This window comes from Vanellus vanellus (assembly GCF_965231255.1).
Source record: "Vanellus vanellus genome assembly, chromosome: 5".
Classification (NCBI taxonomy): domain Eukaryota; kingdom Metazoa; phylum Chordata; class Aves; order Charadriiformes; family Charadriidae; genus Vanellus; species Vanellus vanellus.
This window is the reverse complement of record NC_138910.1, coordinates 68,251,774-68,269,866: the sequence shown is the minus strand read 5'-3', so window position 1 is coordinate 68,269,866 and position 18,093 is coordinate 68,251,774. Positions and strand designations below refer to the sequence as shown.

At 41.2% G+C, this 18,093-nt stretch overlaps 1 protein-coding gene across 1 annotated transcript in view; it reads right to left on the bottom strand.

Moving 5' to 3' along the window:
- Positions 1 to 7,456: 7,456 nt before the first annotated feature.
- The window catches only part of LOC309672160 (vitellogenin-1-like), a gene marked incomplete at its 5' end in the record, with an annotated part of 42,951 nt that continues 32,314 nt past the window's right edge, over positions 7,457 to 18,093 (bottom strand). The window contains 10 exons of the mRNA XM_082483585.1: positions 7,457 to 7,736; positions 10,744 to 10,905; positions 12,088 to 12,247; positions 12,353 to 12,447; positions 13,049 to 13,146; positions 13,579 to 13,765; positions 14,462 to 14,597; positions 15,785 to 15,923; positions 16,448 to 16,590; positions 17,466 to 17,672. Coding sequence (XP_082339711.1) covers positions 7,618 to 7,736; positions 10,744 to 10,905; positions 12,088 to 12,247; positions 12,353 to 12,447; positions 13,049 to 13,146; positions 13,579 to 13,765; positions 14,462 to 14,597; positions 15,785 to 15,923; positions 16,448 to 16,590; positions 17,466 to 17,672 — 1,446 coding nt within the window. The 3' untranslated portion in view covers positions 7,457 to 7,617. The remainder of the gene's footprint in view (positions 7,737 to 10,743; positions 10,906 to 12,087; positions 12,248 to 12,352; positions 12,448 to 13,048; positions 13,147 to 13,578; positions 13,766 to 14,461; positions 14,598 to 15,784; positions 15,924 to 16,447; positions 16,591 to 17,465; positions 17,673 to 18,093) is intronic.

Genomic DNA, 18,093 nt, shown 5'->3' with positions numbered 1-18,093 from the left:
CTTGACCTTTCATTCAGCTGGTCTGTGCCTACCCACCAAGAGAAAGGTGGAACGGGACGCCGGACGATGTGCAAAAAATTACTGCTTTGGGCTCCTTTCAAAAATATAAAAGAAATAACCTCATCACACCACACCTGAAAAGCTCCTCTGTCCCCTGCGTGAGTGAAGAAAGTGAGGCAGAGAGCAGCCCGTACGCGCTGCAAAAAGGAACGGCATCTCAGGGGAGTTCCGGGCTGTCACATTGCATCTCTCTCTGCGCAGGAGGGAGATGTCGGCATCCCAGCATTTCTCATGAGTGGAGCAATCCATTTTGTCGATCCACCAGCTGGCCAAAAGGTGGGGGGAGTGCCAGGTTCCCTGTCTGCCTGGTGCTAACCAGCTGGCCCTGGGCATGCTTCGCGGCCCGCGGAGCCAAGCTGAAGGCAGGAGGCAGCGCGGGGGAGCTGGCTGGTTGCTGGACTTGGAGCTGGCAACCTTACCCGGCCCAGGAAGCTGTGTAATCCGTACGGCTGCAGCTGGGGATCTGAGGACTTGGCAAAGGGGGCAACCTGCCTGCCAGATTTATTTTGGTTTGTCAGGGAAGGTCACCAATTAATTCCTCCGGAGCATTTCACTTTGCCTGCATCAGGATTTTCCAATGCGGAGCTGTAGCGTTGTAGAGAGTGATGCCCAGCTTCAGAGGAAGGTAAAGACTTAGATATGATGTTGGTGCTTATACTCAAGACTGAAATCTTTAATACTCCCTTCTATACCTTTAAGTAGCAAAGTCTATCGGTGCTTAATTTTCACAATCTGTGCAGCAATCCAGCATCCTAAAGAACAGCTTTGCCTCCGCTCGGAAGTGCTGGAAAAGCCACAGTATCTGTGGTTATGCTCATTCAGTGATGCAACTGTGGTTCCCACCTGTATTCATACAAAAATTGAATGGGTTGAAAAGTCACCTAAGATGTGAGACTTCTCCCCCTCCCCATCATCCTTCAGCTGCGTTTCAGAAGGGGCAATATAGCTGCCAGAACCTAGAAAGTGATTTCAGGTATGGAAGCCTGTTCCAAGGGAGTCCAGGGCCCTGGGAAACGTGATGTATATGATGACCTCTTCAGCATTTCCTACTGAATAGTTTAGGTAGCCACCAGGCTGGAGGGGAAAGATACCATAGATCCCACCTAAAGTGCTTAACTCTCCTAAATATGTGGAATTTAGTACATGGCTCTGGGGAGACTACGGTACTCTGGCTTCACACACATGAAAGTGAGGTCTTGTAATACAGTGAATTGTAGTACCAGAGACAATGGGGGCACTATGACTCAGGGTGTAGAGATGTCCAAGTTAGTATCAAATGGAAGTGATTTAGCCACATTTCACAAAGATGAAACACCATTCAGTGATGCCAATGTATCTGCATTGAGTCTGAACTAACGTAGGCAGGTTAGTGGCACGGTGAGATACACATTTGACTGCCAGTTCTAGTGCCAGCCTGAGCCTGCATCAATCTCTTATGCCCATAGTGAATCTAATCCGTATATCATCCCCGAGGTCTCATGGTCATAAACAGATCTTGAATATTAATAGTTTTGTTTTGACCACATAAGCAGGAATCTAAGTAGAATTCTAGCATGTTAGCTTATTCAGCCCAAATTCTTGGCTGTATTTCTTTTGCTATAATTATCTTTTGATCATCTGGCAAGAAAACAAAGCATCAAAGCAGCTCTAGCTAGAGTAAATTCTCAACTGCATGAGAGACAGCTATGACCACTCTTAAACAAGGCACTTAAAGATTGTTCCATAGAATGTCTATAAAGAATGTTGAATTACTTCTACTTGCAAAGGTTAAGATGATACATGGAGGAAATAATGTAAAAAATAATGGAGATATAGATAGGTTTGAGAGGAGCTAGTCACAACATTTTATGTGTTTGTCACCACGAAGAAGATTTTAAGAGTCACAAAAGTGCCCTGAATCTTCAGAATGAAGAGACTGTGATCCATTTTCCCAGTGAGTCAAAACAAAGATGTGGCAAAAGCCTGAGGATTATTATTTCAGTACCCGAGTTTAGCACTATATTTGTTATAGGGACCCTGGCAGAGTTCATGCAAGACTTGGGTTTTGATGGTGCAAGTCTCCAACTAGTATTTTTCTCCAAAGCACTCGTGATTTACCTAAAGGCAAAATGCATCAAAGATGATGGAGAATGTGGCTACCCAGTAACAGGTCCCAAGTTTACTTGGACTAACTGATGAATCCCAGTCATCTGCTAGTGTAAAGACAGATTTAATTTTGCCTCTATTATGCAGATGGCAATTGGAGTACTGCAGGATAATCCACAGAGGTCTTGGATGTCCAAACTCCTTCTGGGCCCTGAACTCCAACGTTGCCTAGCATCAATAGCGCGCCTTTACAACAACGACCGTGTCACACGTGTCCCTGGCCCTTAGCCTGTCTGTCATCATGGGTGAGTGGAAGATACTGCAGAAGGAAAGCAGAGAGAGGAGAAGGGAGCAAGTTTGTAAAGCTCCAAAAGCTTCAGCGGGCTGATGTTTTCACATGGGGTGCAATGTGAATTTTGAAGCTGCCTGAATAGCTCCCGGATGGGGCAGGGTGCCCAGCTGCAGGGCTGCCTGGTCCTCCTGGGAGCTGGGTGAAGGTGTGCTGAAGCGCCCACGTTTGTCCTGCTGAATGAAGCTGAACAGGTCAGTGGACACAGATAAATAGGGAAGGGGAGCTGGGACGTCAGGAAGAAACAGGCTACAGATAATGAAGGGAAGTGCCGTGATCAGATCTATCTATATATAATTCCTGCTTCCCAAAACTCATCTGAAAATAATAATATTAGGACATATAAGTGTTCACTGTGAACTACAGCTAAGTGACCAGCAACGGAAAACCGAAGGAAAACCAGGTATTTTTTTGTGCATTAAAGCATTTTCAGGTACGAAAATAACAACCTTCTCACACTGATTGAGGAAGAACCGTAAGTGCTATTTTCGAACAGCTTTGGATTTTCTTAGTAAACTGTTCTCCCTGCCCTGCTTGCAATGTAATTACTGCCTATCCAGCAATAACAGAAATGAGAATGTCTTAGGCAATGTCTTTTTCCTCCAGAGACAATATGAAATGGTGTTCAGAAAGGTACAGAATTGTAATGTACTTACAGGAACAAAACCACATAGTAATCAAGTGTAGAGGTTAGAGGGGAAAAAACCCACCCAAAACCTTGATTAGAATTTATATAAAACTGCCTGGAATGTATCAGACCTATAAATAAACGTGGAGGAAAAAGATTTAAACCAGTGTTAGAAAACAAAAAAGCCAGTAGATGGCATGAGAGACCTGGAGATACCGCGTAAAGCTCAGATGGCTACTAATAGCTACTCTCTTGTGCAACCTTCCGGGCTGTCTCTGGTTTTAGCCCTAACTACTGTATTTGCTAGATTCCCGAGGTTTCTTATTCATCAGCTGCGCTTAGATCCACACAGTACATTTATTTTTAGGGACAACTAAAGTTCGTTTAATAACTCATTCAAACATGCTGAGTAAAAGCCTAGCTCTGTTGAGTTTAACCATTGACTTCAGTGGGGTTAGAATTGTACGTGTTATTTTTTTTAATGCTCATGCTGTGAAGCAAGCATTTCATTTCCAGGAGGGGTCTGATATTAATGGTTTTGTCGTTTCCTATCACGCTGCAGCTCCTTTCTCTCGAGTCGAACGACCACGCTTTCCTGAGAGTCACTGTATCATTTAAAATTAGTGACTCAAAAGAGCCGGGTCTGATGGACAAAAGGTTTGTTGTCTTTGTCGAGGACATAAAAGACTGTGTCTCCAATAGCCTTTTGCCTATCCCACCGTAATAGCAGGATCCAATTCTAGGCTTTTATGAATAATCCGCTAAGGTTTAACCAAAGCTGACCATGAACAAATTAAGTACATTGTTTTGATTTTTTCCAAATGTAAAGTTATTTTACAGTTGGATGAATCTGTAAATGAAAACCTTCAACTTAGCAATAAAATATACTCGTGTGGTTAGGAGATCTAGTGGAAAAATTTACTTTTCATCTCTAGAACCACTGAAGAACTTGCAAAAGACGTATGGGACTGTAAATTCATAAGCATTTCTGACTCCATCAAGTAGGTAAGTAGTCATATCCTTCCGACGCGGAAAATGAGGCACAGAAATCCCCAGCCTCATGAAAAATCGCATTACAGAGCTGCAAAGGCAGGATTAGGGCTCAAGCCTGGCCTGTGCTTAGGCCTGCATCTTTTTTCTGACACTCGTATTTTTAAACAATACTGGGTATGGTAATTGCAAGGTCATATTCCTTGATTACTACAGTAAAGTCCAGAGTTCATTAATTCACATCATTGAGAAGCACTAGGAATGAAAAGTAGAGCGCATAAAAGCTCAGGCTGTGAAGTACACATTTTAATACCCGGTAAGCTACGCAACTTTGGTTTGCTTTATAAAATAGGACAGGCATGATTTCCAAATGAGGTTTAAATCTGGACTGCAGATATCCTCCCAGATGGGTTGGAAATGTCTATGTGGTGCATTAGAAACTCCAGAAGGGCTTTTTCACACTTGTACTGCTAATGCTCTTAATTCCATTGGCAAAATGAGCTGGTTCTAAGTGTTTTGCTTTGCCGTGCCCACTGCCATCCTCAGGCTTTACTAACTTTCATTATATTTGGATTTTACAGCTGCAACATCAGTGGAGTCTTTCAGTCAGTCAAAGGCATTCAGCTCTCTCAGCAAGAGGGCACTAACGAACAGGAACTGGATGAAACGAAAGCTGCCCCTTAGAAATGGAAATAATACGAGCTGCGTCTCGCCCGTGCCCCGCGCGGACCAGTGAAAGGAGTGTGCTGGGGCTTTGCCAGTGACGGCACCCCAGCCGGCCGGGCTGCGTGACTGGTAGGGCGATGGTGAGGGAATTCCCCGGCCATGCTCCGACATTGCGGGGCATTTTCGCCATTCTCTCCTTGCGTCCGGGACAGCGCGTGGGCTGCGAGTTTCTTTAGGACTTTTGGGCTCAGGCCGGCGCACGCAGCACCTTGCTGTTGGGGCCTTTATTGCCCGTGAGCACCACCACCACCACCAGGCTAACAGAGGAGCTTCTCCTAGGGAAAGACACGCGTGCGTGGTTTTAGCATGGGCAGAAGACCTTTTCCCAGGCATGGCAATTTAGCAGAAAGAGATGTGTAGCTGTTCTGGTGGCTCCCTTTAATTGGGGCGCCGGAGGTGCCGTCTCTTTGGTGCAGGACCCAAAGTGGGGCTTCAGCAGGGACAGGCCCGACCTGGCAGGCTTATTGCTTTTTAACGCTGTACAGTATGTAGTGTTGTTAAGTATCATCACTGTAGAATAAACTAATTTAGGACTGCTGGTCACTCTCTGCCTTCAAGTTTTTTCCAATGACTTTAACAGTGTGTAAATTGTTTCTGGGAGAAGGCATTTGCCTTTATGTGCTCCTTGTATTTTTTGTACTGTACATCCCAGCTTGATCATTGTTAATTAGTGTCATGCTTCTGTGTAGATGACTGTGTTTTACTGCGAGCAGAATTACTTCCCTTACTAATGGCTCTTCGCTGTTACTAAATTCCTGTTCTAGTAGTTGAGCATGAAACTTCATTTTTCTTCTCCCACTACATCCCTTCGCTACCTCTGTCTTATCTGAAGTGGTTGACTGGCAAAAGTTTCTCTTTTGTAAACAAGCGGATTAAAGAGAAAGGTGTTGGATTAAAGATGACAGTCTGATCCCGTGAAAGTCAATGGCAAATCTCCCGTAAGCCACAGTGAAAACAATACCAGGAAGAAAGGGGCTCTCCAGGTGTAATATTACTGTGATTTTAAAGGAAAGTGGAATGCAATATTCTTCATCTCCCCTCTTGTTTGGGGCTACCCTTTTTGCAGTGTAGCACCTCTGATGAGTTAGAAAAACACAGCTTTTGCACAGGGAGTTTGTGAATGCTTTATTACAAATAAAAACGCAGTGTGAGAACTCGTGTTACTGGTCTTAGTTTGACCGTACCTACGTGAAAAAAAGCTGCTGAGTAGAGCACTGGCTGTCTGCATGCCCTGACCCAGGGCACATGAAGGTTCTCAAGTACAATGCATAGATGACATTAAGGCTGGGGGAAGGGAAAGAGGCAGGTAACCCCCTTTTGCCCTCTGTAGGTTGTCCTCAGGAAAGAGGCTTAGGGGCAGAAGCAAACATGGTTGCCAGAGGGTATGTACCAGGTGTCAGGGCTCGGCCCCGTGAGCCCTGGTTTGAACAAACTCATAATGGCTTACTTTCTTCTGGAAGAAATGGAGTCAGTGCAGTACACAGAAAAAAAAAAACGGGGTCTTTTCTAATTTCGAGTTGGTGGCAAGCTGCAACTTGAGAGAGAGTGAGAGGAGTACTATACGTTACTCATGTTTCTGCTCTTGAAAGAAAAGCACTGAGAAATGTTATTCTGTAATTGTTCAGCTATTTAGTCTTCAATCATCTTTCCGATAGCTCAGTTTTCAGTTAGTGTTTTCTTTAATGACGGTTCCCTGGCAGCATTAGGGTTCAGCAGTACCTTGCCCATGCTAAGGCTTCTCCTGGACGAGCGTGCTCACGGCTGCTATTGCCTGTTGTGGAAAACATATCGCGGCTCACTGCATGGCTGATTTGTGTACAAGGTGGCTCAGGGCTTGAAGGTGCCACCTATTCCTGGTCCCCTGGGGTGGGAGGGAATTGCCTTTCTGCGTAGGCCTAGGGAGAGCTGGCAGATTGACACTGCACTGGTTAAACACAGTCTACCTGTCCTGCCTGTACTTTATTTCAGCTTTATGATGCTATTGATCTTACACATTTTTCTATATATTACCTTTTGGGAGTATTTGGAATGCTACCTGATGTATTATTGTTCCCTGAAGTTTTTGAAGGCATCATTTTCATAGAAGTACAATAGGAGATGGTAAACCAAAAAAAAAAAAAAAGGTCCTATTCATACTTTTAGCTCATGAAGCCACAGCACATCCATTGAAATTTAAATGAAAATGGGGACTGTGTCACACACTATAGCTCTCTGGAAAGCTACAGTGGGAGTCTAGCAGTCCAATTCATTCCTTTGTAGAATGTACTAAGGCTAATGGTCTTGCTGGGAGTAAAATGTATTTTTTTGCAGAATGGTTCCAAGAACAGACTTTACCAGAAAACATAAAAGAAAACAAATGCTTACTGTGTCTTTAGTATGCTAAATATGAAATTCTTTGCACAATGGAATGTTAGCAGTAGCCATAATCATGTTTTCCTTTCATCACCTAGTGAACATAATTTTAAGAGAGGACTGCTGTAATTATATTTCAGATAAAAGGAGGCAGAATTTCTGGATAATATTATAGTTGGCCTGATTGTTTTGTTGATAGGGAAAAATAAAGAGAGAGACCACATGAATACTTATTTAATGAACAACATATTTATTAAGCAGTGCAGACTGTACATAATGCATTTGACTTTGGATGCAATGCAGTAGGCTTATTTTCTTCAAGCACATTTCTTAATATTTCACTACAGCTATTCCGTTCCCTCCTTATCTGTCCAGCTATTCAATTATTTGTATAGTATGTCTATAGCACAACACTAAAGCGTTTAGCTTAACTACAGTCGCCGGTGCAGGTACAATCAATGTCGGCATCCACAGACTCCACAACATCCTCAGATGCAGATTTCTTATCGCCGCTTCTCTGCCATTCCAGCAGGCTTACAGCTGTATCTGTCAGAAGAGCGAAGCCATTGTTAACTAACATCAAGCAAATTAACACGTTTCAAGGAAATAGTGTTTTGATGGCTGCCAACTCCCTCATCAAGTAAAGAATGAAACCCTGCCCGCACAACTGACATCTAACTGACTCGTTGACTTGGGGCAGGATTTTCATCCATGATATAATTACTATAATACTTCCCGAAAAACAAAATGAATAACATTTCATGAAGCACAAAGACAAGAGACAGGAGGCTGTAAAAATGCTGGAGGTAGCCACCGTCAATGTAAGACCACCACGTACCAATGCACACCAGCAATCTCTTTTTACGTTAGCGCTGCATATCACTGCGTATTTCAGCTGACTATTTGTAGAAGTTCATTCTGAAGGATAAGCCCTTTGGAGAATTTTCAGAGGTTCATAAACTTCTAATTAAAGTTTCCCATATATTGTGAAATCTGGCAGAGCATTGTCAGTTGCAGTATTAACCTTACCACACTGCTTTATCAACAGCAGCTTGAATAAGCCATATCCCTTAATGCTGAAATAATCTAAATGCAATAATGATATTCATCCTCCCAATAAATATTCTTAGCTAGTTGAAGGTTTATCATTGCATCTAGAAGAATATTAGGACATCCATTTAGATTAAGTTTGTATAATGAGAATGGGTAAAGCTTTCATAATTTTACCTCCATTTGTTTTATCCCTTAGTTGGACAATACATTTATAACATGCCATCTCTCATCACAGGGAAATCTGGAGACCACTGCATGGGTTCAGGTTTTATCAGTCACTTATCTCCTGAAATGCTAACAATCTCCTTGGCTAAATTACTGTCCGACCTGAAGCATAGGTTTTGCATAATAAACTGGATAATAAATATTTCCCAGAAAGTTGCTGGGGATACTTTTTAAAAATATATTTTCTAGCTCTGAAATGAGAAATGCTATAAAATGTCTGGGTTCTCTTTTTTATATACATTAATTCTTGTTATGTCTCTTACTCTTGGGCATGCTGTGGGTCTGATCACGTTCATATCCAAGTAGGAAATAGTTCCCTCAGCAAACTGTACCATGGCTGAGTAACTGCTGTCCCTATGGGTAGGGCTTGTGGCATGTTTGAAATGTGAACTGATACGTGGACTTAAATTCGGAGTGATGTCTGCCTCGGTCAAGATCTTAAGACTACAGTCTCACTGATTTGAGGACAACAGGGGAAATTCTGCATCCTTGTACTTCATTATATCCTGGCTCCACTGGTGACAGTGACGGGGTCCCTCTCTTTTGAAACAGCAAACTATCAGGTCTGAGTTCTCAAATAAAGAGCTGAGAAAAGGTCTTTGCCTAGCGTATGCAAATACATGTTCTCAGTTTGAGAAAGATGAGGATTTTTTTCTGCTGCTTCTCCAAGTCATGGAACAAAGAAAGAAAAAGAACAGTTTTTAAGGGCTGGCCTTGTATTCCTATTGATCCTTAGCCTGAGAAAAAGCAATCATCTTGCTAAAAAACTACAAATGGCATCTTTTGCCTTCCTGCTCCTCCTCCCTCTCCTCTTCTTTTTCCCCCTCCTCCCCCTCCTCCTCCTTCTCCTCAGGATAAATAAATATAAAAAAGCCCTTGATTAGGAGTGCTGCTAGCAGACTTCCCAGTCTCTGGTTCAGTAAATGAACCAGAGAAGCCTGCAGTTGCTGTAAAAGCAGCACTGGCTGCGACAACTAACATATCTTTTTTCTGATTTTCCTCTTTTCTCACACATTTTTGTGAGAGAATGAGACAGCTTTATTATAGCCTAATATTCTGAGGCAGTGAGTGGCCTGGGGTGATGACATTTCAGAGATACAGACTCGGATACAGAAAAGAAATCTGTGAAATATGGATACGACAAGATTTTGGAAGTTTTTTTTTTTTTGTTGAGGGTGGGTTTTTCTTTTCATAAAAGGATGCATCTATTCACATCGCAGGGAGCCGTCAGAAAACTATTAGCACTCTCTCTGTGCTACTTGTTGAATAGGCTGTTGGAGATGGTTGACTGTTATCGAAAGACACTCCTTGCTTTTATGGGCTGATTCAGCACATTGCAGATATTAATAACACGAGCAAAGTGTGAAGTTCTACACAGATGTTGTTCAAAATCAGACATAGAATACTCTGCTCCTCTCCAGTATTACTCGACACAGGTGTCCGTTGGCTTCAGTGAAACCACACTGGATTATCCCAACTAACAATGGATTTGGCCAACAATGGTTAACACAGAGAACAGACGACTTCAGTAGATACTCCCTAGCGGTAGGTTTCCCTCTAAGGTATATACGTACTGAGTAATGCGTTAAAAGATATAGGAAAGAATGCACCAGAAATATCTGTAGGTTCCAGCCCGGATTCTCCTCTCACGCTGATATAACTTCAGCGTGAACCTGTGTTAGACAATGCATCACATCCATGACAAATTGGTAGAAGTGAAAGGAGAAAAAGACCCAGTATTTTTAAAGATCCGAGGCACGAGTGTATGTGTATAAAATACCTTCAAAACCAAACCATTTTTTGGAACAATCTAGAGAGCATTTCAGCAATGTGTTTTTTGCTGATGTATTGCACAGCGGCCTAGCATGGCAGCCTAATCACAGCAGTCATGTCACACTACTTGACTGACTTTCAATTGCCTTGCTTGCCCTGGTCTACACAAAATTGCAGGCTGTAATGTGCATAAAAGGACTCGGTGTTGCTTATCTCAACTTTATGGAGATCTTGAAAACGTGAAAAAATTTTTATCGATCACTGCTGCCCCTTTTACCACCTCAAATGTTTTTCTCAGATGATGCTACCTGCCATCATCTAAACTGGCTTTTAGCTGGCCAGTACTGTCAGTAGTTACGGCAAATACTAATGGGATTAAAAACAGCAGCTCAGAGAGGAGCTGGAGCAATACAGGTCTGTGCGTGGCTGTGCTGTTTTGTTCTTTCGCCTTCTCTGACAGAGCTCCTACAGTACGTGACAGAGAGAGAGAAAAATATCGTACCTTTTGGGAAACAGTGAAAGCCAACCTTAACTGAAGTTTTTTCGATTGGAGTACAGTCTTTCATACATTTCAGCACTGGGTCAACAGAGTAGCACGTAGATTCCTCTCCATCAATAGTAGGATTTCGATTCAGCTTCACATAACCGCGCTGCAGCTTGCACCCTAAGAGGAAAGGAAAGGTAGTTAAAATTGTAGAAATAAATCCCAATCGATCCTCGCAATAATAAAGGTCCATATTTTCTCTTCGGCTTTTATTAAAACACAGGTGCCTGACAAACCATTTTCACAGTAGCGAGGTTATCGAGATAGGATGATAATAAGTTGGGGGATAGGGGAAAGAGTCTGAAAGGGGAGCTATTTTTAAAATCTAATTGCCCAATATAACGCAAATGGAATCATGTATACCCAGTTTTTTAGAACTACATAATACACAGAAAATAACCTCTCGTGTCTGAAAGCTATTAAGAATAGATACCGCAAGCACAATGGCTACTTCATTGCATTAGGAAAAATGTCAACTGTAGTGAATGGATGAAAAAAAAAAAGGCAGCATTTATGTAATAACATCAAGGATAATTTTTGTATTGGATGATTTTTATAATGCTGCAATTATCTCACTAGAAAGGTATAATGTCACTTAACAGGATCCCAGCTATGACTCCGTTTCCTGACACAGATAAGTACAATTCTGCTGCCACTGAAGTCAAGGAGAAAACAACCATTAACTTCAATAAAGTTATCTCAGGTCCAAGGTAAATGGAGACCTACAGAACAAAACTGTATTGATGTTATGGGATACCATCACTATTTTTCCAGCTACATGTGAGAGGAAGCTCTTTTACTTCAGGAGTATTTCTAAATATTTCCCTGACATTGCACCCTCAGCTGGTGCAGAACGAAAACAAAATGTTGTGCACTCCAAAAATTTACATAATCTTAAGATCTGACACCGCGTTCATAGCCTGCAACTTCTTTGATTAAATTAAATCTGCAGACAACAGCTGAAACTGCTTTGATTTGGTGGTAAAAATCACACTTACTTAGGCCCGATTTTGCCTCTCCAAGAAAAAAGCTACTCAGTGTAAGAAATTATAGTATAATCAATTATTTAACATTGAACTGCACGTGAGACAAAGACTTTTGCTGTAGTATATATTCTCTACATTCACAGGCAGTGTTTTAAACAGTCAGTGGTTAATGAAATTAAAGTGGATATATATTGCTATTGTCTTTTCTCAGTAAAAGATATCTGCTGCTTTTAAAAAAAAATATTTTCTAGCTATTGGCAGAGGAAAAGTGAAATTGTATTTTCCCCAAGCATAAATTGTTTTCAGATCTACTCACCACCAGAGCAGGTTTCTTCTAGCAATACCCATGAATGAACAAAAGCAGAACAGCTGTGTGCCAGCTTATGATTTGGCATTAGGAGTTCATTGTGCTTTTCTCTGTCATTATTTCCACAAACTCCACAGGTCTTTCCTCTCATCCATGAAGCAACAGTAACCTATAAAATAGCACATCTTTGCAGTGAATACTGAAGTGTTGGTCTGTTACATTGCCGAGGTACTAAACAGAAAGAAAGCAGTAACCTTGAAAGTAAGCCCAATACCTTAAGGATCACACCATCAAAAGTCACATTCTTCAGTCCGTGTGTTGGAGCTTCCACGATAACTGTTGTGCCATTTTTATAAATTTTAATATTGTCTGTAAAAAGATAGTGAATCAGAACGATCATAAGGTGATCTGCCTAATTTCAAATTAATGGAGAAACTGAGTAGCACAAAATACACCATAATGCATTTTCCTTCACAATGATCATTTTTGCTGCTACAGTTGGATTTTTTTTTGAGCGAGAGCAAAAATAGATTAAATTATCTCTTTATTTGTAAAAATATTCTGCTGCTGTTCCCTATAGTTGGAACTGACTTTTGCATCCAGTCTGCTAAGTCTCAAAATGATAATGACATTGGTGGTGCTCCAGCTAAACAGCTGAGCCAAAGCATCTAACTGTAACTATAACAAACCCTTTTTTTTCTAAACTATCACCAACCTGGACATACCATATATATAAGAAAGGGCTTTATTTACCTGTCAATTAGGGCGGGGGAAAGTAAGAGTGTATATACTATAGGAAACAGAAATGAAAATGAATACAAATCTTAAGAAAGTTAAGTGTCTAGTTTTTCCTTGAATTAATTCCATTTGTATTTTCTTCACATTGAGATTTTTCTGTGGACTTTACAAAAACATCTTGAAGATATTTAGTTTCCAGGTCAGTCCTGGGAAAATGGTTATCACAGCTTACCTTTTTCATACTCAGAAACTCCACCGTGCGATAGAACTGGTTCTTCGTTGCATGCCACAAGGAGAGATGAATTTGCAGCTGGACAGATTGTGATGTTCCTTCAGAAAAAGAAAAACAACAAAAAAAAGAAGAAACTAGAGGTTAATTTAAAATGTAAAAAGCAGAGAGATTTGTGACCAAAGCTAGCAGACAACCAATTTGAATATCTGAATTTTGAATGAATGAAGGAGCTATTTTCTTTCCAAAGTGCAAAATTCATTGGGACGTTAGGTTTTGCGATTCAACCTTTAAAGAAAAGACAGCGTGGGGACTTAATGAGCAGGTTATCAGATAACGGTGGCTGTGAAATTGAAGACAAGAGCAACCAAATCAAAGGCTCTCAGCTGACGATTCCTTCTGGAAATCCCAGCTTTCCCCAGATATCTGACTGCAAACCAGCTTCACCTAGGAGCTAGACATCTCCCATCCCCCGACTAACCACCTGAAACTTTATACCTAATTCCTGAGCCCTCAGGATAAACCACACTTACGCTGAGGTTGTATTTATGTGAACCTCTCTTGAGAAAGACTGAGGATCAACCTTTCTTGTAGTAATGATGAACTTTGGGTGTTCAGTACAGTCTTGGGCCACTATCAGGTTGCAGCTTTTATTGAAAGAATATGTACGGCTCACACGATCGAATGTTTTGAAATCTCCCTCGCTGACTTCACATGTGGCTACAAAACAAAACCAGAAAAGAAACGGCAGATGTGACCATGGCATGCGTGCTGCTGCAAAGTACTGAAGGCCACATCTGTGAGATTGAACTACCTGGCAAAGAGGAAAGAAACTTCAACATCTCCCTGGCAGAAGCTTTCAATGCTACCAGAGTGCGTAAGGGCAGGATAGCACTACAGAATAACCACCAGATGCATTAGTGCTGATTTTGATCAGTAACTAAAGGTAACAGGGACTGAACAGTACCATATTCTTGACAAACTAAAAATAGTAACCATGATAAAAAGTAGTTCACATTTCCCACAGAAGTGCTAGGCACCAGCCTCACATGACTCAAAAGACTCCTTTTTGAAGAAAATAAACAGGGCAGAAAGTACATGGTCTGTCTTGTACCCATCATCTGATGCCTCTCAATGCAGAGATGGCACCTTCTTAGAAGGGGCAAAAGACAACCTCTAGGGCTCGCAGACAGGAGTGATTCTTCAACTCTGAATATTTATATCAGTTTGAAGTGTCTTCATTCACCTACCACCAAACATGCTTTTAAGTGAAGGAATGAGCTGTTGAGAAAGCAGGGTTAGAGACGCTACGCTTCCCTATAAGACCACTACAAGGAAATGCAAGGCCCAGTCACGGCAGAGGAGGGATCTACAAACATTGCTTATTCATGAGACAAGCATATAAGTAATATTTACATTGATCTTCTTGTGCTATTTGCGAAGCTATTTCAGGAAATACATTCCAGGCAGTGATATCTCGAGTCTCGTAAGTTGGAGATGGGCCTAAGGGCAGAGTGAATGGCATTCGGAGTGCCTGATAGTAAAGCGTTACCTGAAAAAGCAGAAATGAAAATACATTAAGATAAATGGAACTACATTGATATGACTGCAAACAAAAAAAAGACTCGTATCTTGAAAAAAACATCTTGAAGATGTATTTATACAATTACAGTTGTGTTAGCCTCTCCGGGATGTACCCAAACCTTAAGCTTTTGTTGAGGAATCATTGTCTTTTCTCCTAGTCACACTTCTTGACTTTTTGAGAAATTATTAAGCACATTGGAAAGTAACCAACACAGATGAAGTTTAAGTGATAATTGAGTGACTTCTTAAAAAAATAAGGTGGCAAGTTAAATAACTGAGCAAGTCGATGGCTGTGTCTGGAAAAGTGAACAGCATCCATTACAGGCTGAAAACTGGCATGATGAGCATTGGGGTAAGATCCCTCACTGTAGCTACAAATTACGTTTACCAAGAGAATCAAATTAAGGCCGAGTGTGCCTACTTCTTCATTATCACGTGTTAAAGATCCTGCAGTACTGAAGCACCACGGAAGGTTAAAGACACACTAATTTCTCAGTGTACGAATAGCTAGCTGCTATTAATTCGCCAGAGATCCATAGGGGAAATTTTTCAAAGCGGTGCGTAGGGATTTGGTGGACAAGGACCAATTAATCAGTGGGACTCTGCAGAACCAGCCGGTGCAAGCTGCTCTGAGAGTGTAACCAACCGCTCCAGCTTGGTTAACGCAGAGCTGTATTCGTGGCTGTCATAACTTGCTCGGACCTGTCTCATGGTCACTGCAGATGTGGGACTTGAGTGCCAACACAGATAGATGTGGCAACAAAGTGCAAGGTCTTCTCAAGGCCTCCATTATCTGCTCTGAGACCCCAATACATCCCACAGAACTAGTCATGCTGGGTAAGATGAACAAAGGTGTGAATGCAGAGCAGTCATACTTGAGACAATGTGGGCCTAACCGCTGTTCTCAGCATGGAAAATAGGAATAGTATAGACTACAGAGTCTGATTTTCAACTTACTGCTACGTTGCACCAAAGCAGCACAGAATCAAGAGTACTCTTGTATGTATTTCAGGACCCATGTAATATAGTCAGGTATATAGCAGCTTCTCTAAAAGGGAACGCTTTGCTTTTTTTTTCTTTACATTAAGTATCAAAATGTTATTAGTTAAAAATCCATTCAAGGTAAGCAAAAGGTACATAAAAATTGGCACGTACCCCAGGAGCTTTAATTACTGTATCAATTGTACGTGGAGATGTTGCAGCTGCTCTTACTATAAATTCATGGGATGGATTTCTCTGATGTGCTTCTGAGAAGCCCAACGCGAGCGCTGCCCCAGGAACATATTGCATGAATCTAGAGATAAACAAGATGTGACAAACTCAGGTACGTGAGCACAAGCAGATGTGGGAGGATGAGTACTACTGGCAGTTCTGAAAAATCAGGGAAACAATGGAAGAACGGAAAAGTCAAAGAAATAATACATTTGGTCAAATTAAATGGTTGATTTTATCCAGAGGAAACACATTGGTTTTATTTTGCTCATTTTAACTGGTTGGGGTTTTTTTTGATACCGAATAGAAGAACATTTCAAAACAAAGGCATTTTGAACTGAAATATCAAATCACTTAATATGGAAAATAAAATTAAGCATGTCAAGTTCTTAAATATTTGGGGGATATCTTTTAATATGAAACATGTGGAGGAAGCGGAACACATTTGCAAAATGCTTTTGTGCCATTGAACTTGTGTTTTTTATTCAAAACAAACCCTAAACACATTTGGGTTGAAAAATTTCATTCAGTTCTTTCAGTGTTTTTATAAAGCCAACTAGCGTAGGAAATGCAACATAACAACTTGGGGAAGAGCAAATTACATACGCTGTGCTTGTCTTTTTTATCCAGGATGGAAGGTTTCCCCATTGCACCTTCAGCTGCACAGCCGGCTTCTTCGCCAGTTGACCTGTGGTAGCCATGGCTGCTATCCTGTAGTCACGGCACTCCTTGCCCCATCTCAGTCTGGCCTTTACAAACAGGGAAAAAGTCACCCAAATTATGGAAAGAAACACAGAACCACCCTTGACCATTTCAAAATGCAAGTTTTTCTTCTTTCCCACAACTTCACGTTGATTTTTTAAGTTACCAAGTCTTGGGATTCATGATCAATATGTATTTTTTTTTCAGAAGAGGACTGCACTGTAATTTCTACTAGCCTCCTCCCATACCTCTTGACTTGAACCCCACCCCACTTTTTTCAATACTGAAATATGCTGAATTTGTTAATTGCTGCTGCGAAAAGCAGAGATTTGTAAATTGTTATGCAAAGACCTTTTGTATTAAAAGGTACATGGGAAGTACAGCACAGGGAGATGCAAAAAAAAAAGAAAAGGAAGGACCTGTTCCTTCATTTATGATGCTCTCTCAAGCATCAACCCATTACCCAACTCTACTTTTTTTACCTTTTCATATAAATCCTAAGAAATACAACGTTTCGAATCCATTTGAATTATGAGTCTTCTGAAATGAATATATAGAGAAAATGAGCCAGATTCCCAGACAAGCAAGCTCAGAAAAGAGCAGATAATAAATAGGTAGTAATGAAGCAGTCAGTTTTGGAAACGTTTTTTATACTTCTACTGGTCATATTTTGATGTATCTTGAAAGTCAATATCTTTTCGTGCCAGATTTTGAAGTGGCTGACTTTTTTATTTTTTATTTTTAATTCAAAAGAGTGGTGAGAGATAGGAACATTTTCTGAAATTTCACAAACTTTGTGAAACCTTTCAAAATGCATATGCTTTTCCTGTTGGGTTCTACTAATCAGCAGGTGCTCTGGGCTTATTTAAAAAATTCTGGGCTTTTTAGATGTCTCTCTGGGCGAAGCTGCCTGTGTGCTTACCTGTGCTTTCAGAGGCAGTACTACAGCATCAGCACACGCTTTCCAATTGGTTTCAGCCAGCTGAACCACAACTAGTTGCACATCAACTTTGGCAGCATCAGAACGAACATATGCTGTAGCTTGATAACCTTGATTTCTGTTGTCACTCCTTACTGCCTGTGCCACAATCGTAATGCCAGGTGGAATTACGTCTCCCAGGAAGTTGCGCTGAAAAACAACCCCCGACCATCTGTGCTTAAGTATTTCTGTGTATTCACTGGAGAGCCTACGGTCCGGTTTAAGTGCACTGATAGCAGGAAGAAGCCCTCGTCCTTCATCTGTTTAGTTTGTGGTATGTATTCCTATATCCCCAACATTTAAGAATAAATCTGGTTGGGATCTCGATTATTTCATTACCACCGGGAATTTTCGAAGATGCGTTTGTTTTGATGCGGATCCAAGACTCTTCCAAACTGTCTTTATCCACTCAGTAAGGTTTTGTGCATTATTTTAATATTTCAAATAGCTGCCTACAGTACCTACTAGCTATCTTCATAGCAGTATACACATTCACAACATATTTTACTGTATTTTACTTCAAGCCAATTGATTATTTGGAAATCCTTAGTAGCAGAGTTCCCATAGACAT